The sequence below is a fragment of the Gobio gobio genome, assembly GCF_949357685.1.
Source record: "Gobio gobio genome assembly, chromosome: 18".
Taxonomy (NCBI): domain Eukaryota; kingdom Metazoa; phylum Chordata; class Actinopteri; order Cypriniformes; family Gobionidae; genus Gobio; species Gobio gobio.
The window spans coordinates 37,085,486-37,110,092 of NC_137111.1; the positions used below are offsets into that span (position 1 = coordinate 37,085,486).

The window sequence follows — 24,607 nt, forward strand, 5'->3', positions numbered from 1 at the left end:
AATTACTAACACCAGAGCTGTCAGAATCACCCTCAATAAATCATTATATAAAATGAGAGAGGGTAGTGACATGAGCATCAGGATTTTAGCTTAAATATGTCTGTGTTATTATATAAATCTTCAGTCTTTAGTGAAAGTTTTGCAATTGTGATAATGTAAAGTACAGTAAAAGGGTTGTAAAGCATGTAGAGGCCTCTCATGTTGGACTGGCCAGCTGACAGGAGTTTCATATTCAGCTTTATATTCAGACAGTCTGTTTCCTGCACTGACACGTTCTGCTTTTTTACATCCTGCAGAATATATCAGCACAGAAGCTCGTGTTTTTGTGCTGTCACTGAAGAGAAATATGAGACAAACTCTCTGTCAGTATGTCTGATGTAGTCTATTCTCTGTACGACAGGACGAGATTTGTGTAAGTTGTTTGTGTGTATTATTTTCATGCTCCAAAATGTGAGTGCTGTGATATATGCCAGCTCTACATGCATACTCTCTTTAGAGAGAGTGTTTTGCTGGAAAGAGGTACCTGACAATTAAGGGAGTCAGAAAGTGGGGAAAGAGAAACCTCAGTCACGGCTGACTTCACCTCATAAATATCCCCTTAAACTGCAACAAATGAATGTAGGCCACAGGTGTGGGGTATGTGTGCTGGATCCATGTGCATGTGCTTATGCCTAAGTGTGAGCTTGTTGGTGTAAATGCGCGATCAGTTTGTGTGTATCCGTATAATTATGTGGCTGTTTAGTGACCATCTTAAGGGCACGACTAGTGTCATATTCATGTTTGTACGCTGATTCTTGAGACATGAGACAAAAAAGAGACAAATTTACCTGCCGTTAGTTTTGATAACAATGTTTCATGTGAGTTTATCACTTGAATGTTCTAAATACAAATCACTGTCCTCAGACCATAACTCAAAATTGAATATACAGCACACCAAAATATATATTACATTTAATAACAACAGCAGTATACATTTGCATATTTTAACAAAACGTTACTAACGTTACCTGGCAGAAGAATACAGGTTATTTAAAAAAAAGAAAAGAAATACCAATGATAATACCAATATGCAATCTTCAAGTCTTCATTCTGTATCAATATTTAAACTTCTATGAGTTCAAAAAGTCACACAGCCAAGTTTAATAGTAAGTTTATTCATTTATTTTTTAAATAAGTCATGGCCATGATATGTCAACTGATAATTGTAAAAAAAAAAGGTTTGGGATTTTCCTAAGTTTAAGTCGATCTGTTGAGTTGTTTCAACTCTCTCCCTGGTAAAATCAAAATTGCTTCTTAATTTAATACTTTAAAATATAAGATATTCAAAAAAGGGTTATTTTTTCAACACCGTAATATTTTCAATTCAATAGATGGAGCTGAAGATCAGTTTGAAACCGTCCTGTAATCTAAATTCGTTCTTTTTTTTTAAGTGAATGTTAGATTGATCAATATTTATAATAACTGTTTCACACATTATTTCTGTCAGTGTTGACATTTATAGAGTGAATGGCAAGGAAAAACACATTTTGCGAGAAAATAGAAGCCAGAGACTGCACCTAAACATGTTAAACAGATTAATCCATAATAAATCCTGGAAATATAACCTTTTATTTTTGTAGCCTGTTTTGTCCCAGTACTGAAGAATCAGTGGTAGATAAAAACCTATTTTATCTTCTTTGTTCTCATACTGTAATCAGAAACCTTTTCTTACATTGTGTTATTTAAAACACACTCATCGATTGTTTTAAAAAAAAAAAAAAGTATTTTGTTAATCGCTGTTTTATTTTCTCTTCCAGAGGCTCCCTCCTCAGGGATGGCTAAGAATGGATACTTCTATCAAGAGATGGGTGAGTAAATGTTTGTAGGAGTTGGTTCGTGTGTGTTTGTTTGTTCAGCACATGGTCGGGAGGAGAAGTGTGAAGGTCGAGTTGGGAGTAAAACACAGGCAGAAGGAATCTTCTTCCTACAATATTGAAAGCTTGTCCTCATTTCTGACTTGCAGGAATATTCAAATTCTAACATTTCAGAATTTCTCATCAGCGTCAAAGAGAGACAAGTTTTCTGCATCCAGTTTTGATGCATTGAAGTCCAAATGATAAAATGAAGACAAAATGTTGTCTGTAAAATAAAACGTGTGAAATTTGTTAATGCAAGTAAAGCTTGTGGCATGTTCAGATATCTCAAGTATTTTCTCAATATGCCATTTCAGAAATCACTATTTATGTCATCTCTCTCACTCTCAAGGGGCTCTTGTTTATACGTATGTAATTATAACAAAGTATGGGGGGTATTTTCAATAAATGAGTTAATTTGTTCATGAATAGGCTCTCAGCGAATCAAACACTTATGAATATGATCAACCACGGTGCTCTGAGCTTGAAAGAGCAAGCGAGAAAAGGGAAAAAAGGGGAGCGCCGCCGTCGTGGAGAGGAATATCCTCTTGCCCGCTCACCGCAGGTCCAGGGCGGTAGAGTCAATGAGCACACATGGATTAACAGCCCCCTCTTCTCTTCAGCTTTACATAGAGAATAATAGAGGGAAGGATTAGTGAATAAATGAATAGATGAGGAGAAAGATATGGAACCGATAGCCACTCACATGCCACATTCAGCCAGAGAACCGAGAACAATAACGAGCTGCCATGTGTGGATAAATCACAGCTTCAGCCACACTCTGGCTGCACAGTCACATCTGTGGGGTATTAAACCCCAAGAACACTTTGTATATAACAGAGGAATTAATGGAATATTGAAGCCTTGTTTTTGCATTGAGGAACTGTTTAATCTGTGCTTAAATAACAATTCAGATGAATGTACAGTATGGCAGATTAAATATGTATATTAACTGTAACTTTAACATATGTGCTTGTCAGTAATTTATAACTTTATGAATAATATATTACAATATAGCATACAGTGTGCTGTGCAACACTGTAAAAAAAGTCCTGTCAAATTTACAGACAATTTCAGAAATATTGATATGACAATATTTCAAGTATTACAGGATCGCATATTAATGCCTGTATATGTTTTACAACTTATATATTTCATTACGTGATATAATGTTAATGTACCAAACTATACCAAATTCTGCTTTTTTCCTTAAATTGTACTGATAACCACCATAATAATATTTTGGTGTAAATTAGAAAGCCACATGATGAATCAGAGTTCCTCATAACAAAAATGAGAAGAAACTAAATTATTTCTATAAAATATAATAGGCTTTTTCACAGTAAATTATGTTAAACCATTTGCAGTTTTTGACAGTATATGTTAAGGTAACTTGCAGTTAACCAATTAACAAGTATTTTATAAAGTAAATATAGATTGAGGCTGTTTGTGTGTCTGTGTCAGTGTGTAAAAATATAATATGTGTTAAAAAGTGTATATACATTGAGGCTGTGTGTGTGTGTGTGTGTTTGTCTGTCTGTATCAGTGTATAAACATAATATGTGTTAAAGGTCCCGTTTTTCGTGTTTTTTTGAAGCTTTGATTGTGTTTACAGTGTGCAATATAACATGTGTTCATGTTTCATGGGTAAAAAAACACAGTATTTTTCACACAATTTACTTATCTGTATACTGCTGTTTTCACTGTCCTCAAAACGGCCTGAGAATTTCCTCGTTCTATGAAGTCCCTCCTTCAGAAACACGTAACGAGTTCTGATTGTGCCAGCGGTTCCCGTGTTGTGATTCGACAGCAGCTTAGCACACGTTGCCCGAGAAGGTCACGCCTCTTACCATAACGGGGAGATGAACGCGCTCAAACTACAGCCCCTGAAGGCCAAACAAAGGTGATTTGACTCCGGGATGAAAATAACAGCGTCTGGACGACATGGCGACAAACGCAACCGAACCGAACCGAACGCAACACTTCCTCTTTCCCACGAGGGAGCAACAAGACCACGCCCACTTTTTCACGTATTCTTGTGGGCGGAGGTTAGTCAACAAACTGTTCTACTGACGTAATTAAAGCAGGAAGTACCAGGATGTAGTCCAAACCGGCCGTTCGCTGTAGGCTTTGAAAGGGAACTTCTGTTAAATAAAATATCTCGCTTGGCATTGAACTTTGAGCTTTATAATTTTACAGGTATTATTTATGCTCTAACAGCAACATTACACACTAACTAAAGTTTGAAAAATGGGATCACGAAGAACAGGACCTTTAAAAAGTGTATTTACATTGAGGCTGTTGTGTGTGTGTGTGTGTGTGTGTCTGTGTCAGTGTATAAACATAATATGTGTTAAAAAGTGTATAGATTGAGGCTGTTGTGTGTGTGTGTGTGTGTGTGTGTGTGTCAGTGTATACAAATATATGTATTAAAAATGTTATAGATTGAGGCTGTTGTGTGCGTGTGTGTGTGTGTGTGTGTGTGTGTCTGTGTCAGTGTATATAAATATAATATGTGTTAAAAAGTAAATAGATTGAGGCTGTTGTGTGTGTGTGTGTGTCTCCTCTTAGAGCAGAGGGAGAGAGAAGAACATGAGGAGGGGAGCGAGGAACGAGAGGAGGGCCAGGACTCTCCCATCCCATCAGGAGATGACATTCATCTCTACGGCAACCAGACACACCAAGTAGGAACAGGTCAGTGTATGTGTGTGTGTTTGTGATCGAGTTCAGGGTGGGATGGCAGTTAGACCCAGAGCTGTTGATTAGCTCTGAAGATGCTCAGGTTAGCAGGTCAGCTGTCGCCACGGCAACAGTCTCAGGTGTGCTGTGATTATGTCGTGGCACCCCCCACCAAACCCACACACGGTGACAGGTCACCTGTTGTCACTCAAAGTCTTCTCTTTCTGTCTTCAGTCTCTGCAGGAAAATGTAATCCAAGGTGACAATTGGAAAAAAAGATCCATTTTAATTTATTCTTTAGCATATAGTGCATGATAGAGCCAAATATACAACCCAGATAATTGCTATGAAACCCCTGAGAAACATCCTTTTCAAGTGTGCAAAGAAAAAATGGATTTACGGATTTAAAAATGTATTAAATAATTTTGGAATTCATAATGTCTTTCCTGGTTATTGATTTAACTCTCATTTTAAATCAGATGGGATGCCAGCTGTACTTGAACCACTAACTGACATTTTATCCAGCAAGTTGCCAATAAAGTTGTCTAAGGGCGTTTTCACACCTTAAAGTCCGCACCAAGGTCCGAACCGAAGTTCATGTTTTGACACTTTTTATACATTCGGTTCGTTTTGGTTTGGTTTCACATTGCAATTATGCAAGCGCACTAAAGAACTTTACATGACGCACTTGCGTCCAATCGTCATCATCTATGTGGGCTGCATCTGGACATTGTTTGGTTTGTAAATGGATGTGCGTCTGACGTCAGCGTCTTTGACAAGAATGAATGAATGGACGCATATCGTTGCCACTATTGAACAGTGCGCATTGCTTGACTATTTTTTATTCGTTACGTTTAAAAGTGGACATTTCAAGCTTTATATACACATATTTCTCATGTTTGTGAGGCAAGTAGCCTGCTGAGTTTCGGTTTATTGTTCATGTGCAAAGCATTTGATCGCTCCCACGATTATTGTCTGCTATAGACTATTTGCTTCTTATTTATTAAATCCAGGCAATTATCTGATTAAACGTTGATTAAAATTAAGATACAATTTATACAAAACGAAATTCCCATTAAAGAAATGCTTTCTAAGCAAAATCATACAAAATTTCGTTCAAAATTATTTCTGACTTTCTGTCTTCTGACATATTGCGCATATTTTCACTTTTCATAATCAATGTAGCCTAGATTGAATTTTTAAATAACATTATAATGTTTAAACATAAACAGGAACTTCCTGTAAATGGTCTGAAAGTCCGAACCATACAGAAAATGCTTTCACACTAGAAACGAACCGAACCTTTGTTCAGTTTGATCCGGATCGAGACTACCTCTTTTCGTCGGACCAAATTTCGTCTGTTTGGTCCGGACCGTGGTACGGGGGAGGTTTCACACCTGCAATTTTGATTCGGACCAAACTGAAAAGTCCGAAAATCCGGACCAAACAAGGTAGGTGTGAAAACGTCCTAAATCCAAAATGTAGGCACCAAGCAGCACAACTAAAACTTTCTTTACAACAGAGGTGTCCAATCCTGTTCCTGGAGATCTACCCATACCTGCAGAGTTCAGACCAACCCTGACCCAACACACCTGTCTGTAATTATCAGGTGCTTCTGAAGATCTCAATTAGCTGATTCAGTCGTGTTTGATCAGGGGTAGAGCTGAACTTTGCATGAAGATGTAAGATAGATCTCCTGGAACAGGATTGGGCACTTCTGATTCACAGTATTCAACAAAGGTCAAAATAAATGAGGAGAAATAATAAAAGACATGGGATTGCAATTATCAGTGGACTGAATTAACCAAAAAAACATTAGGCAATTTGCAGTGTAATTTTTACAGCAGTTGTGCGAGAAGAAAAAAACACACACAGAAAGGATTAAAATCACAAAGTGTGTCTGTGAAATACACATTTAGCTAACATCCTCAGATAGAACTAGTCGTGTCCAAACAGAGCTCTTGTAATCTCTTCTAAACCCATACATTGAATGTGAGCCACATATGAAAAAGGTACGTTTACACAAACTTTAAGTACTTAAAATAAATACCAATGAATCATATGCGCGAAGGTTGATTATTGATGTATACAGTATATCGTTTTCAACTTGACCTTTCCTAATGAACTACAGAAATGTAACCAATCACAAATCATTTACATATTAGACGTTTTATAGGTGCAGTAGCAAAACATATCTTGTTTAATAAGCACCAGAAAGAGGCTGGAAAATAGCCATGTAAAACTAGAACAGGTTTTGGTACAAGAAACCTCAACTAACATTGGACTTCAAGGAGAAAAATATGCTACAATATAGCCCTATTCAATATTTTTTGCTTCATTTACTGGAAACAGAAAACATTTTAGCGTTATAATATCCAATGGATGATGTAACATATCTATTATTAGGGTTTCTATTTGCCTAACACGCTGCTGCTGTTGAAAGTGAGCGCAGCTTCAGTAATATCAGTAGACAGGTGACCCAGAATCAGACAAGGAAATGTTCTCTCTCTGTTTACTCAAATACAGTTAGTTCTGTTTAAAATTCTCTTTTCTGCGTGAGTGACTCCTGCTGTGCATTTGGTGGGCTCACATTAGGATGAGTGGGGTTTGTTCACACGTTGTCTCATCCGGTCTGATGTTCTGTCATCCTCAGCGCACAAGCCGTCAGCACTTGTCTAGATTAAAACCAAATTCCACTCCTCTGACATACTGCTAAGAGTTTGAACTGTGTAGGGTGTGTGTGTGTGTGTTTGAATATTTATAAACCATGGCCTCCAAACATCTCGTTTTAAGTTATAATTCCCCTGATTTCAGCAATTGGCTGGACCAAACACCCAGGCACGTTATTTAGCAAACTGCTGGGATTTTAATGCTGCTTGATTGCTGGGGGTGAGGCAGAGGCAGCGTGAAATAATTACAAACTACAAAAATAAAACAAATATTACCTAATATGAAATCAAATTATGTCTAAACCACTGGTTTTCCTAGAGTAACACGGTCCCACACCAATCAATAGTTTTCTAAGGAGGCGGCATCTCTTTGGCCTCCCTTGAGTCTGTTGCGTTCTTGTTAAATCTTATAGCATACCGGAAATGTGATGAGAGGGCAGTGAAATATGTCCTTCTTAGCAGCACTATATGATTCTTTCACAAATTTTTCCGCATTAATCGGTCAGCATGGTGGAAACGGATGAACGTTTGAGAGTATCCTACAGCTCATCCACTCTGCCGTGACCACTTCAGATCAAAATGACTTGAAACAAGAAATTATCTGTGAGACTTTAGTGACCACAGCTCGGTGAAATAAAAAATTCATCACCATGCGCACAACCTTCTCCACACACTTAGTGCTTACTGAGGATTTGAAATGTTGGGGGAAAAAATCAACATACTTTAATAGCATGTTAATATACAGTAAACACATGATATACACTACCATTCAAAAGTGGGTCTTGAGTGCAGAAAAGATTGTTTTTAAAGAGAAATTATTATTTTTATTCAGCAAGAATGCATCTAGTGTCAGTAACATTTATAATGTTACCAAATATTTCTGTTTCAAAGGAATGTTCTTTTGAACATTCTATTCTTTGACAAAATCTGGGAATGTATTTCCACAAAAGTGTTCATGAGCAAAACCAAATCAGCATATTAGAATGATTTCTGAAGGAGCATGTGACATTGAAGACTGGAGTAATGATGCTGAAAATTCAGCTTAGCCATTACAGAAATAGAAAAGTTATTTTGAATTTAAATTGGTAATATTTTAAAATATTACTGTTTTATTTTTGACCAAATAAATGCAGCCTTGGTGAGCATAAGAGATTTCTTTCAAAAACATGAAAAATCATACTGACCCGACACAACTTTTGAATGTGTATATATAACCCAAATGCACAAAATTATTACAGTATTTGTTGCTTGTTGACGGTCCCAAATAAAAGGTAAATTTCCAAACGTTCCACACACAAACTAAGAAATTATGTAAACTTCAAAGAAACATGAATTTACATTAGACTAAAGTAAACAGAGAGGGGCTTGGCCTCCTCATTTCAGAAGACCACTGGGGTGAGCATATGTCTGACTATGAACAGCCTCCGGCAAATCATTGATGCTGGTTTGATTGGATGTGGTTTTGAGAACTGGCTAATTGCTGAATTCTCTTTGGATTAGGGTTTGCACCAGTGTAGTTTGAGCTCAATTAATGCTTCCTTTTATCTCACGTTAATAAAGTAGTTTTGAGTTTTATACCCAGCAACTCACTGAGCTTTAATTAGGTGCTTAGATATTGTGGCGCATTTCAGTTCAACATGATATGACCTCACATAATTGTTAAATGTATATTGCGTACTTGTAAACATCTGAAAACGCAGATGACATCTGGAAAAGTGACTGAAGGACAGAAGGATGATAGAGGAGAGAATAAAAGAACCTGTTTCACATAGTGACTGTAAGCCATTAAAAGGTTTTCAGAGAGGTTATGTAACCTTATTAGTTTAACACATAGACTTACCTCTTATTAAAACCCAAAGTTGTGCTTTTAAAGTGGTGCTTTTATTCTCAATTTTCCCCTTTTAATCCCAAACCCATCCGAGGGGCTGTTTAATCTTGGAGCTAAGGCAGTGGAGGAGTCAGCCGCTGGGTCGTGGTAATCCTGCATGGATATCTCTTTCTAGGGGCAGGACTTCTTGCAGGCCACGCGCACAAAACTGAGGGATCTCTATTTGATAAAGGCTGTCTGCTTTATATAATCTCTATATGGAGGAGGATTTAGCATGCAGCCATCACGTGAGGGTTGAAAGCTGAACCTGCAAACCTGAGGACAATACCAAACATGAATTAAGCAAATAAAGGACAGGCAGGGACACGGCAACACATGCGTGTACACGAGTTTATCCTGCCCCTTCAAAGTTTGGATGATGCTTGTGATCCATGGAGTATGCTGTGATGTATTTGGTGGTAATACTAATAAACAGTATTTGTGGGAGTGATATTTTGTTTTGTATTCAGGGACTCATTTCATAGCAGACATTGTGATGTTGGGTTATATCGAGGAGATCACAATAGGGGCTCTCTGATGCAGATGGCTTTTATGTTCACTGTTGCTGTTTTTTTAAACACTTTTATGCTATTAGAGTGTTTTCTCTGAAACTAGTTGTTCTTAAAAACTCTAAACGCTGCTTTATGATGGTTGTTGTTTTGGCACACAGTATTCACCCCTCAGGCTTTTCCATTCTCTCTTTCCTACAGAATCTGATGTCCATGGCTGTGTGCTGCTTAACACGTCTCGAAGGGTGAGACTTTTTCATTACCAGTGTTGGGGAAAGTTGCTTTTAAAAGTAATGCATTACAATATTGCGTTACTCTCTAAAAAAGTAACTAATTACATAACTTAGTTACTTTTAATGGAAAGTAATGTGTTACATTACTCACCTGGGCTTGTTTGGTTTTTAATAACAAAAAAGTTAAAGTGTAAAGGCTCCTTCATGCCAGAAGTGAAATGAATTAGCATCAGGTTGAAGGAAATGCAAATTCACACCTGTACAGTTGAGGGCGCAGCTCAAACAAACCTTTCAGCAGTGCTGCCATTCTGGATTTCACAAAAATAAGTGACATTTTCCACAATTTCCTCTTTCCTAAGTAATTTTCGCTTTGTAGTATGGTTGAGTTGGATCATCAAAGGTCAGCAGCAAAGACGTTGCTTCATAAATTGAGATTAAATACATAAAGTATGTTTGTGTAATTTAACATTTAATTATTGTAGGTTTGCTTCATTTTCTGAGTTTGCATTTCACTGTTTTTATTCATTTTGAGAAATACTGAGTTTGTTTTGTGCAAGGGATATGAGTAAATGCATGCTCACATTTAGTCTAGAACCCCAATAACATCATGTTCACACGGCACACACAACAAGCTCAATCTTTTAAGATTGAACATTGGTCTGGGGAGTTTTCTACTGCACAAGAGGCGTGATCAACGGGCATAGTTCAAATGACTCTGTACGCAATTGGATAGTCCTTCAACCAATCTGACCAATGATCCATCGCTTCTCTATCCGTCATTGTGTTAAACCTGCCAATAGCACACCACGTGGATAAGCCGGTTTGTGATTGGTCCCTGCAAACTTGTAACAGAAGCAGGATAAAAATGTTTCCAGCCTGAGCTGCAGGGCGAAATCAAATCTCCGGCAGATTGGGCTGGGTTTACCCAGTCTAGGACAGGAGAGGTGTCAGTCAATAAATGGCAAAACAAAGTAACTGCGTTACTTATTTGAAAAAGTAAAATATATTTTGCATTACTTTACTAGTTACTTGAAAAAAGCAACCTGATTACCTAACTCACCCCAACACTACTCATTTCATCCTCATGCCAAATATATATTATTAAATGTATAGTCCCTGTCTGAAGTGATATGCACACCTGTGACTGTGACTGCACATTCATTCAATTTTGTTTTGATGTCTACATAAAGTGGGGCCCAGGAGTCTGAGACCACTTTTAAAATCAGTTTGTTTTTTATTGAAGCATTCACGTTATTATATACATTTAAGCAAGAACGTTTTAGGATTTTGCAATTTTTTCTTATGATACAGTAAATTGACCAAAAAAAGATTCATACTGGATAACACAATCATTAGGTTTAACGTAAGAGTACAGCATTCTGAGATTCATATTAGTTTACTCTTTTTCAACTATTTGCGCAAACTGTCATGCTGACAATTTAATTTGTAATTAAAATATTGTAATAAATTAGACAATAATCCAAAATAGAAGTATTTCTCAGACTTTTTGAACACCATTATATGTACAATATCCCATTCATACATATAAAAACATTTGCCATGGCTTATTGCTTTAATCAGTGTTCCCGAGGTCTTGGAAAACCTGAACATATCAGGAATTTTTTTGTGCTTTTTTTCTAGGAACATGGACATTTCTATAATGAATAAACAGTTTCAAATTATGCTGAGCTGTAAAATATGATTATTGTATATACATGTACAGTATAAAATATATATTTAAAAATATGGAATCCAGTGTTATCAAATGATTAAAACTCATTGTTTAGAAAATATCAGAACCATGTTTAACATGTACATGTTTGTAGAATTTTTTTTGCATCGCTTGCATGTTCCTCTCTGTGTTCTCTCAGTACGTGAAGCTGATGAACTTCGAAGAGGAAGTGCGAGCTCACAGGGATCTGGACGGGTTTCTGGAGAGGGCCAGTATTCTGTTGCACGAGGACGAGGCCTCTCTAGACGATGTGTTAAAGACAATGCTCCGCCACGTCTCACAGGATCCTCACACTGCTGAGCCCGGCTGCAACTTTGAGGAGATCATGAGCTCCCTCTTCACAGACGCTGGGTCACAGGAAGTCAATGGTGAGTTTGTTTGTTTCTATTTGTGTGGTATTTCATGAAAAGCTTATGAAAGGTTGCTCAGTACCTCAGAGAGTTGATTTGACTGACACCTCAAAGGATATAAGCACAGCAGTTTGACGTTAGTCAATGTTATTTTAATTTAAATTGCTTTATATATTATAATACAGATTTTACATAAAAAAGGGACTGAAGAATGAGTAACAGAGGGAACTGTACAGAGACAGAAGGAAAAGGGAGTTTTAGCAATAATTAAGTCCATTTCCATCCCTGCTGACCACATAGCTTTGAAACTCACTCTAGGATGTGTCAGAGAGAGGACATGCTCTGAATGACCTCATAAAGGGAAGTCAGGTGATAATAACACTCCCCTGTCCAGTCATTCACACATTAGACTCACTGGAATTGTCAAATCTTCCCAGAGGACACACAACCCTCTCTAGAAGTGATGAAGTTGAAGAAAAGAGACGAATTACAAAAGTTAAGCTGCGGGGAAGAACAAGCTTCAAGGCAGGAGCAGCTGGAAGGAAAATACATTATATATGAAATATAAATAAGTACAAATTAATGTATAATTCAATATTAGTATAAAATAGTACATAAGATATTTGAAATGAGTCAATAGTTAAAGGTAGGGTAGGCAATTTTGGAGGGTCTTGTTATAGCAAGCTAGCTTTAAAAAGCATTATATCCCACCCTCTCTTCGGAACTCTCTCCAAAGCCACACCTTCTTCAAAACACATAAACACAAGGCAGAGTCTGCAAAAGCATCACTAGACGGCTTTAAATTACCTCATGTCTTAAAGCACATATCATTACAATAATAATGAACGTAAACAACTTACAGAGCTCTTTTTTGTACCACCTGACTTTTGCATATTAATTGTGGCGTTTATAGTGTTGACAGAGAAACTCAAAAAGCCAAGTCTGAGGACATGAACAGTTCCACTGCTCTTGATTGGATAACTTTAGTAGCTTTAATAAGAATACATTTCTTACTTGAATGCTGCTTTTAAATGAATTGGCGTGGAGATAAACATGGAGGACTCAGCGGAGGAGCTAAGCTAATAGGGCAGATTTCATGCCAGTCGTGGGTGGGGCCTGTTCCAATGTAACGTCACATATTAGAACACATTCCTAAACTCATTTTGAGACACTTTCAGATTTGTGGGGGATTTGTTTTTACCAGAATATGGTAGTTGTGTACACACTGTGGACACATAATTATCATCAAAAATAATATAAAAGTTAATTTTGCATAATAGGTCCCCTATCATATTTAGACCACTGCTATTATTGATTGCTATCAGGATGTGAAGATAGTTTCAACCAGTATAACAAAAAGTGTTTATAATAAAAATTACCTACCCTAGATTTAATGTACTAGAATCAGAAAATACTTTATTGTATTAGCTGAGTTACGCAATCATTTATGAATTTTGATGTTTTGATGAAAATGTTTTTTGAATAGAATTTATGTTCTTATACTTTTAAAAAAATGTATTATAACTGAAGCTATCATTAGATTTACTTTAACCAGGTCATTTTATTCACTGGTCACCCAGCATTTTCCAAAAATGGTCCACAAACTACATAATTCAAGTATCCTTGGTCTATGAGCTCAGTTTCTCTCTGTATCACTAACTCTTTGTCTCTCAAGAAGAATGATAGTTTATTTTTTTTCAAATACAAGAAACTTCTGACATACTCTTCCACAGCTCCAGAGATTCAGATTAGAAACAGATACACTATATGGACAAAAGTATTGGGACACACCTCTTAATTCTTGAGGCAGCAACGCAGCCTACAAAGCAGAAGACCACAGAGAGTCACAGAGCTGGGTCACTGAGTGATGGGATGCAATGCGTAAAAGTCACCAACGCTCTGCAGATTCCAAAACTGAAAAGTTACAAACTTTCACTAGCATTAATATCAGCACAAAAACTGTGCGGCGGGAGCTTCATGGAATGGGTTTCCGTGGCTGTGCAGCTGCATTCAAGCCTCACATCACCAAGTACAATGCAAAGCGTCAGATGGAATGTGTAAAGCACGCCACCCCTGGACTCTGGATAAGTAGAAACGTGACAAATCTCGCTTCTCTTTTTGGCAGTCTGATGGGCAAGTCTGGGTTTGACGGATGAACGTTACCTGGCTGACTGCATTCCCTGTTGAAAAAAAAAGCATGTGCTGGTTTGGTATTTTGAAGCATGACAGCTGGTCATGAGCTGGTTTAAGCTGATCCAAGTGCTGGTCCTAAGCTGGTCCTAAGAAACTAGCTCCAGCTCAGGACCAGCTTATAACCAGCTCAGGACCAACTCAAGGACCAGCTCAAACCAGCTGCCAAGCTTCAAAACATATCTAACCAGCATATGCTGTTTTTTTTTTCAACAGGGTTGTGCCAACTGTAAAGTTTGGTAGTGAAGGGATAATGGCATGAGGCTTTTTCAGGGGTTGGGCTGACCCTTACTTCCAGTGAATGGAAATCTTAATGCATCAGCATACCAAGACTTTTTGGATAATGATATGCTTCCAACCAAAGTCCCTTTCAAAGAAAGTCTGTTCACTCTGCGGCCATATTTGCAATGCCTTCAGGCAGATATTTTGGGCATCCAAGACCAAGTCCTATCTACGTGAATGAGGGAACAATCTCAAAAACTGCTTGCCGAATCTTTAAAGAACAACATATTTCAAATCAGCAACAAAATCTGTTGCTGAAACTTCCCATAAATGTTTTTTCTTATGCTCAAATAGTGTAAAAAAACAACAACAAAAAACAACTTTTCTTACAGGGTGGACAAGCCAAAACGCATGTGCAGTCCCTAAGCGTGTGTCTCAGAACGTTGACTGTTTCTAGAGCAACCAGAGCTTCTAACGGCAGCTGCAGTGAAGCAATGACTATACCAAATGGCTCTTTTATTGTGAAGGTGGGATTAATTCTGCCATATTGCGCATTGCACTTTCTACCATTCATAAGTAATATGAGTGCAGTCTTTGTATATCTAAAGTATTTGTGGGAAAAGTTTGGGGAAGGCCCTTTTCTATTCCAACATGACTGTACCCCAGTGCACAAAGCAAAGTCCATAAAGACATGGTTGGATGAGCTTGGTGTGGACCCCTGAACTCAACCCCATCGAACACATTTGGGATGAACTGGAAGTTTGGAACAGAGATTGCGAGCCAGGCCTTCTCGTCCAACATCAGTGCCTGCTGACTGGATGAATGGGCAAAAAATCCCACAGAAACTCTCCAAAATCTTGTGGAAAGCCTTCACAGAAGAGTGGAAGCTGTTATAGCTTCCAAAGGGAGGGATCAACTCCATAAGAATGTCTATGCATTTAGAATGCAATGTCATTACAGGCCCATGTTTAGGTATCCCAATTTTGTCCATATAGTGTATTTCAATTCATGCAGACTATTGTAACTTAGAGATGGAGACGAGTGTAGATGAACCCAAGTGCAGTTATTTTTAAACAAGATGATATAAACAGAATCCAAGGATGACTTGACTTGAATTTTTAACATGAACCATGTGCAAACTTGACAAACCAACAGAGGTTACAGGAACAATACTCGACAAACTGACAAGCAAACATGAGAACTATATATACAGAGACTAGGGGAACATGACAACCAATGAACAGCCAGAACTCAACCACATGACAAGACAATGAACCAATGACATCCATGGAAACATGACTAGACCAACCAATGAGAACATGACACATGGAGAAGGGAACCAATTAGAACAAGACACATGAAACTAGGGAAGCACGTGACATGATCACATAAGGGCAAGGAGGTCATAAGAACCAGGAAACATGACTGAGGTAAAATTACAAAATAAAAGACGTGAAAACATATTAACGTGAACCAAATCCCAAAAGCAACCGTGACATATATACAATGAGAGTGTTTTTGGCAAGATGAAAGCTCATCTCTTGATTAATACACATTTAAAACCTGTTTTTACAGCGAGTAATGAAATTAAGCACCTAATTAGGACTTTCTTATCATCTCTTAAGAGAGATGAGGGTAAATGAAACATTTCGCTGAGATACACAGGTTGGCTTATTATGTTTTAATTGAACATCTTTGTTTATCACCCCTGATATTTCTCACCACTAGACAATCAGTTACTTTCTATCCTGATGATTAGATTTGTACTTGTTGCTCACAGATTAATCTGAAACTTGTCTAGTTTTTCTGAAGGATTTCTTGAATTAAAATTCACTAGTATTATAAATAAAACATTCATGACAAAACAACGTATATAATCACACAGCATGTAAATCTATCGGGCTGCATGAATGTGTCAATTCCCTCTCAGATTTGCACAAGTTGGCAGCATGCTTTTTCTGGATTGTATTGATCGTTTCCGGCTCACCAGTAATCTCTGTGTTCTTATCATCGTTGCCAAATTCACGCTGAATACACACAGAATATCATTCGGTATCCTGGGCACCAATTAAGCCCAGCCCTGGACTTTACTGTACCGTCACTCTGATCCGATCTAAAACCGCACCTAATTTGTGCCCGGACACTGCAGGATTGTGTGAATGGTGAGATGTGAATTAGTTGATTTTGGGTGGGTTTTAAGTCTAGGGATGATACATTCTCTCTTGTCCCTCTGTTGCTAGGATACATAGCACACATGTGAGTGAGAATCATATTAATGATATGAGCCTGGGAACATGCAAATGAACTGATGTGTGATTGGATTATGAAATGTGAATGTCATGAATATGATAATTTATGATCATTTGGTTGAGAATCCATGAATGGGATCTAATTGTGAGTGCATTGATTGTATGTGGACGCATCAGGCGTTTAACACAAACGCACATGCACTCGCACATGCAACCATGCAAGTCTATCAGTCTGAAGATCAAATTAGAATGAAATGGGAATAAAGATCTCATTTAGCTAAGACGCAAACACAATGAAAGATGGAGAAAAATCATATTTCATCTGAGTAAAGAGACCTGAGCATCTGCCTGACAACCCAGCCCCAATTAGTGAGAGAGGGAGGTTCGGTGTGTCTGTGTGGGTGGTGGGTTATCTGAATTTGTGTCTGAGAGACGTTTCACTCTTTATGCTTGCTTTTAGGGTTCACAACATGTGTTTCTGTGCTCAGCCTAACTTTAACTCTTTCCTTTCCAAGCTAAACTCAGTTTCAGTGTGTGTGTGTGTGTGTGTGTGTGTGTGTGTGTGTGTGTGTTTGTGTGTGCGTGTGCGTCTGTTTTGTCTCTGATTCTCTCGCACAGACAGGTCGGCGAATTTCATTTTCTATGACGACGGTAAGAATGATATGATCAGATGTGGGATATTACCCACGATTCATGTGTGTTTCTCCCTGAGTGCTGATGTTTCCACTGGATGTGATTGACATGTACCATTAGTCCAACAGACACGCGAGTCTCTGTTTTCTTATTCCGATCCATCAATTTACTGCATTTTCTAGTTGATGCAGTGACACAATCCAATTCAAAATCAGTAACCACACATTTGAAATGACAAGATTTGGTGTTGTTTTAAAAGAGTCGATGCTGAATGCAGAGTGATTCCCTTCCCCGTGGTGGTGTGTTAGATTGGGCTGTATCATTGCCTCTCTCTCATTCCAGCCTCATTGCCGTTCGGCTGATTGGCTGTGCATGGATTCCACTGTTGTGATTGAAAAATTCCCCTGTCATTCTGATGTCTTTTTCTGCTTAATATTTATGCAACACACACACACACACAGACACAGACACGCACAAGGAGTGAAAATACTTTTTAATATCTTGAGGAAAAGTCTTTGGAGTGTGTGAATAAAAGCATCTCATTCCATCCTGATGTCCAGGCCTCTGGCAGTTATCAGAAGGGGAGAGGTGAGGTTGGCCTAGATGATTGCCTGAATGTTAATGTGTGTATTTCAGGACTGGACGACATAGCTGAACAGTTTATTTGTTAAATCAGATCATATTTAATATACATCTCAGTACTATATTTGCTGAAAGGCTAAAATATGGCAATACAATAATTATGACAGTTAATATATATAATCATAACATCATAAATATAATAATAAATGTCATAATAGATAGAGATAAAGATATTTTCTAAAGCATTTTAAAGCAAGTAAAATGCGACACAAGGAAGTCTGTTAATATTTTTGTGACTTATTTTAGTATCATTGAGATACTTTTTACTATTTTGAATTGGTTTTATTTTTGGTGTATTTTTTTAAACATTTTTTCAGTTACTGTTTTTTAAATGTCTTCATATTTTTAGTACTTTTTTAATTTCAGTTTTAGTTCTAATCAAGTTAAACTAAATGAAAATGATAAATTGCTTTGTATGATACATGTCAACAAATCTTTTTTTATGGATTTAGTGGATTTAGTTACCTATAATAACCTTGATTGTTGAGTTTAAACTGTCAGTTTTAACTTCTGCAGAGGTTTGCATCAGAGACAATATAAAAAAATATATATCTTATCTGATACCCACAAGTTGTGTGACACAACAAGCAAGTGCTGTCTTAGAAATGTAATGGCCAAAAAAAAAGTTTAAACATCACAAACATTTTCTTTTCTTTCTTTCTTTTTTATCAGTAACAAAATAATATGGAATATAATGTAAATGTTTAATATTTAATCTAGCTCTGATCTATGTGAAAGTGTATGCCTATGCCTTTATGGCCGTGCACAACATGCATCGTTGTTCTTTTGATTTTCAAAAGTACCGTGGAAAGAGATGTTTGGTTTTTCCTTCACGAACACACCAAGTACACAATTATCTGAGCTGTTTGTCCCCACGCCAATTCAACAGTCTTCATATTGTCCTGTATTGCTCCATTGATACGTTTCCCTCTCTTTTCCTCTCCTTCTCATTCTTTCTCTCTCCCTGTCTATTTCTCGATGGTGCTGAGTGTGTTGTCATGGTGATACCCATCTGTCCACGGTGTGAGTGTGTGATGTCTTATTGATGAGACAGTGTGACTGTGTGCCAGAGACATCCATCCTGCCTGCTAAACAGCACACACATACACACACACTCACATACATACACTCACACACACATATTGTTTTTGCTAGTCATGCTGAACAACTCACACCTGTCACCTCTGCTGGACAGAGGGCATATACACACAAACACACATACATGCTTTCACATTGCTTGTTTTTAATATGCTGGACAGCTCACGCATATGAGAGAGAGGGCACATACATACACACACAGATTGATTAATTTGAATTAAACATTTGGTGGTGTTCTTGGAAAGGTCTTCATTGTCACTCATGCTGGCTGCAGTGATGTGTATTGTCCTCTGGTGAGCTTCTGCTTCTGTTCTACCTTGATATGCATTAGCCTTTTCATGGAGATGAGTGGACTTTGATTTAATTACCAGCCCCTCCATCAATTCACATCCTCTTGTTTGTTTGTTTTTTGTGTGTGTGTGTGTCACCATATACATTGAAAGTCAGTTGATGTGATCTTGGTGTCGAACTCGTAAGCAGTGTCACTACTGTTCTTCATACTCCATGACTGACCCCTTGACTTTTCTCCTCACAGTGCATCTATTGTCAGAGACGCTGCAGTGTGTGACGGCCACAGCCACAGGGATCCAGTACCAGCAGTCCTGGCTTTGCATCCTGTGAGTTACCTGGATCTGTCTTACCTGTAACTCTGAACCTGGAGAGTTTCTTGAGCAGGGGTGTCTGAAGAAATGCCACAAGATAGATTAGAAATATTTTAACTAGGGCTGCCAATTTAACATTGTGTTTTTGATTAAAAATATAGACTAGTGTTCTAAAGATTTTTTTTTAAAGAAATTAAAACTTTTATTCAGCAAGGAAAATACATGTATAATGTTACAAAAGAGAATGAATGTTGTCATCAAGGATTCCTAAAAAAAAGGTTTCCACAAAAACATTTAGCAGCTCAATTGTTTTTAAAACTCATAAGAAGTAATGTTTCTTGATCAATATTCAAGTAAAAAAAATAAATCCAATCAATATTAAAATGATTTCTGAAATAATGATGCTGAAAATTCAGCTTTGCCATCACAGGAATAAATTAGGCTACATTTTTTTATATAAATTATTCAAATAGAAATCTTGTTAAATCGTATTTAAATTAAACAATTAAATACAAAATATAAATATATATTTTTGCAAAATATATTTATATAGACAATCATTGGCCATCATTAATCAGAATATACTTAATTTGATTTAACATTCTTATTTTTAACAATCGACAGCCCTATTTTTTAAGACATATTTGTGTCCAGTTGTGATAAATTTGAAAATCATTTATTGTCCAGTGTAAGCTCAACAGGTAGTCAGTGAGATTTCAGGATTTCAGAGTTTCACTGAAGGAAATCAAGGGTGAGCCAGGTCAAAACATGCATTCTGAAAGCAGAAGCTTTTGCCTGTATTACTGTGTGACTGAAATTCAGTGGCAGGGAGGAACGGAGTCCTTGAACAATGAATCATCAATTAAAAGTAATGTATCACCTTCTCTGTGATTAAGATGTCTTTGTAGTGTTGACGCATCGTCAACTGTCTGCAGTTAGTTGAGTCCCAGTCACCCTGGCGTGTCCTCCTGCCTTGTCTTCACCCAACCCAGTTGGCCCAAGTCACGTCCCGCTAGGTGGATACTGTATAGCTGTCAGGATGAACTTTTATGGTTCTGACCAGGGGTGTTACTTGCAGCCCAATAGCATCAATAGCACCAGATTTTTTATCTTTTTCTTAAAAAAGCATTTTTTTCCTGTAAGAAATTAAACTGTTAAAACTAACAGAACCTTATCAAAACAGTCAATTTAAAATTATGATAGATTTTGAGGGATTGTGGTGATGATAAAATACAACTGGATCTGTTTGAGCATGTTCAGTATAATAATTTCCCTGAGGCCAATGAGGAGGCGTATGGCCTCAGGGAAGAAGTCGCTATAATGGCAAGAGGTTCTTGTGTGCATGAACTTGCATGTCTGCCTGATGAAAGAAAGGTGAATAGGTGATGCCCAGGATGTGATGGGTCTGAGGATCTTTCGAGCACTATTTCAGGTGAAACTCTTCAGATGCTAGATATGTCCTGGTCTTGCTGTAGTTGTTTTTTTTTTTTAATAGCTGTGCTGCTAAATTGTAGGATTCTTTGCTAAATAATAAAAAATATAGCATTTATTTGAAATCTTTTGTAATATTATACATGTATTTACTGTCACTTTTGATAAAGTTGATGCGTTTCTAAAAAAAAAAAAAAAAAACTTTTGAAAGGTATTGCATAGACAAATAATTTTGTGGTAATAACATCTAAAAAGCTACATTTTAAACCAGAGAACAGATGTGACCCTGGACCACAAAACCAGTCAAAAGTTGCACGGGTATATTTGTGGTAATAGCCACAATACATTTTATGGGTCAAAATTATAGATTTTTCTTTTATGACAAAAATCATTAGGATATTAAGTAAAAATCATGTTCCATGAAGATTTCCTACCGTAAATATATCTCAAATGTATTATTAGTAGTAATAGGCATTACTTAGGACAACTTTAAAGGTGATTTTCTCAATATTTCGATCTTGGCCATATTGTATCTTGGCCAAATATTGTCCTGCCATAACAACCCATTCACCAATGGAAAACTTATTTATTCAGCTTGATGTATACATCTCAATTTCCAAAAATGTACCCTTATGACTGGTTTTGTGGTCCAGGGTCACAAATGTAAACACAAAGTCTCTCTACTGAGAACTCCATGTGCAGTTCAGTGACAATGAAATGGATCTCTATTCAGTGTATGAGGAATAAAATAAAATGAAGATCATGCCAGAGACTCATTAATGGAGCTCAGCAGCTAGTAGCCGTTCTGCGATGGCTGAATTTTTGCACCCCATCCACACCTCCACAGCTAGTGATGCAACAAAACAGCTTCATCTATTATAATGAGAGCGTTCCCAGGAGTCCACATCTCAGTGCGCGGGCAGAAAGCACACCGTGGGCTCAAACAGTTGTGTAAAACTGAACAGTGGACCCATCGCTGCCATATTTGCAATGTAGCGAAACCGTGACTCTCGAACCTTGGTCTTGTCATCCCCTTCCCTCATCAGGAAAAAAGTAAACTAAAATCAGCCTAGCTTACTATGTCTTCTTCTATAGTACTGCATGTTACCTTTGACAAGAAATGCCACAAGCAAACATAAGAGTGAGCATGAGAGTTATCACCAAAATTAAACAAAAAGTAGTAAAATGCAAATCATCATTACAAATGATTGCATCTTCACACAATCGGTGTGTGCATTCCAGCAGATTATGGTGACAACTTGCAACAAACCCGAAAACATTTAATGTAAACTGACGCATCATGACAGTGCTCAGACCAAACAGTGGCAGTGGCGGCCAGAATAAAATCAATCACTTAACCTATTTGATTCGAACTTATCCAAACAGCAAACAATTCCAGCAGTAAAGCTTTAGCTTCTTGATTGATGATGTCATCCAGGGGTATCTTATTGCTCTGGTTGAAATTCTTTAAAAAGCTTTGGCTTTCTGGACAAAATTAAGCTCTGGTGTACGTCTTCCTATGCCGATTAACTCCAGCTTTTCTTTAAAAGTTAATCTTGAAAACTCTATGATGGCCTAGAGGGCCCTGGCGGTTCCCCACAGGTTGACAGTGATTATAATGGGAACATTCCGTTTCGTCACATCGCACAGACAGCAATGTAGATGGGGTGTCATTCATTCCACACTGTTTATATTTGAAGGGGCTTGACTATCTTCATGTGAGTGCTGATCACTGCAAAAGAATCAGAGACATGAGGAACTACTTACTCCCTAAACATATACATGGCCATTTTATGGACTATTTGGACACTTAAATTAAGACACAATATACCCTCATTTAGCCTATTTAATTATTTACTTAATTATGTTATCACAGGAAATGATGCACTTGACATGTGAATCATTGTTTGTTCATCATTTTGTGAGCAACTGTTAATAAAGAAAAATGCCATGTCGCAATATTGAAAATATTTGCATCTTAAACCATGAGGGCGAGCCAGTGGATATCATATCGCAATGTGCAAACTTTGCGCAAAAGTTACGAAGTCTCAAACGCTAGTAAATTACTCACTACAGAAACTGAAAGTAAAAACGAACCAAGCTTATGGCATCTGGCGCTGCATTAACGGCGCATATTCTCTTAGAGACGATGAGAGATTAAACACATTTATTTTCTTAATATTTCTCTTGTGGCCTATTGTGAAGAAAAAAAACTGTTTTTGTAAATCGAAAAGTGTTTTGTGTTAAACAAGTTGTTTTTGAAATGAGGATTAAGCTAATCTAACTAATCACTATATCCTTGCAGCACATTATGCATTGTGAAATATTGCGGATTAATTGTAATATTAATTGACTAATAAAAGTAGCCTAATCATAATAATAATTTAATATGCCTTGCATGCCCGTCCGCTACTCCAGTGTGAAGGGCTAAACGCTGTCAAAGCGATTAACTGTTTTATCCAAATCCACATGAATGGCCTGTTAATGTTCAGAAGCTTACTGCAATGTCCGAGAGTCTGTCCTGTCTCATGTTTCTTGCTGTGTGTTTTCAGTCGGCACAAGTAAGAAAGATATCTTTCAAACGATGTGGTGTTCATCGGCACTGCACTGTTGAGAATAACTTAATGAGGTTGCCTTTGACTTGACTGTAGACTAGCTTGACTTTCTGAACAGTGAGTTTTTCTTGCTTATGCACTGAACGGGCCATTTCTTTTAAAGAATGATTTAAAACAATTCTAATAGTCCAACTCTTGTACAGAAGCAACTCTTGTAATTTGACAAGATGAATGCAGCTCTTGAACAAACCACACATTGGTGACTTTAGGATTCCCATCTGTCAAAAGCTGCTACCTGCTATTGAGCCATTTATCAAAATAAATTGATCCCCAACAAACCCTATCTTACAGACATCTGCAGGTCATGATTAGGTTCTGATGATTCATCGGCTTTCTTCTCAAGATCCGCCAACACTTTTTCTTTCTCAACACTTTTGCTTAATAGCTGCCAAAACTTTTATCAACAGCCTCCAAACTGTAGCAGTGTCAGGCGGCAGCCAACATCAATGCGCAAACTAACGAGTGTTCTTTTCTTTAGGCGGCTGCAGCATTTTAGACAGTGTGATATTTCACAAACCACTCCCTGTCAAACTTTACCAGCTGCTAAATGTGCTACTATAGTGCTGCGCCTCATTTAAATGAAGTCAAATAAGTATTTTCTTTATATGCATAAGGTGTATTATTGAATGCTATTGTAACTACTTTCCTTCTTTAAAGCAAGTGGTAAACTTAATTTGATATAAAACAGATACTTATGCAGATTTTCTTGTGATAATGGCAGCAGTGATTCATTCAATTATGACTAAATGAAGGAGAGCAGCATTTTAACTGGGCTCATATCCAGAAACATGGTGTAGTCAAGTGCACTTTGTACATTTTAAAGAACATAATCAGGTGACCCGTAAAAAGCACTTTGCACATTGTAGAAATATTTTTCTCTCTCTACTTGTACTTGTACTGGTTTTTACATTGTACTTTTTTTGGTCTACTCTGTAATTTGGTATTGGAGAATGGCTAATATTGTCCATTCCTAGATGATCATTTACGTGTTTAC

General features: G+C 37.4%; 1 protein-coding gene across 4 annotated transcripts in view; it reads left to right on the forward strand.

Annotated features, from left to right (window-relative positions):
• The window catches only part of slc4a11 (solute carrier family 4 member 11), a 73,879-nt gene that overhangs the window by 19,707 nt on the left and 29,565 nt on the right, over positions 1-24,607 (forward strand). For all 4 annotated transcript variants that reach the window (XM_079842629.1, XM_079842628.1, XM_079842630.1 and 1 more), the window contains exons 2-6: positions 1,797-1,847; positions 4,464-4,586; positions 9,818-9,861; positions 11,721-11,949; positions 19,501-19,582. In XM_079842629.1, the coding sequence (XP_079698755.1) occupies positions 1,797-1,847; positions 4,464-4,586; positions 9,818-9,861; positions 11,721-11,949; positions 19,501-19,582 (529 nt within the window). The remainder of the gene's footprint in view (positions 1-1,796; positions 1,848-4,463; positions 4,587-9,817; positions 9,862-11,720; positions 11,950-19,500; positions 19,583-24,607) is intronic.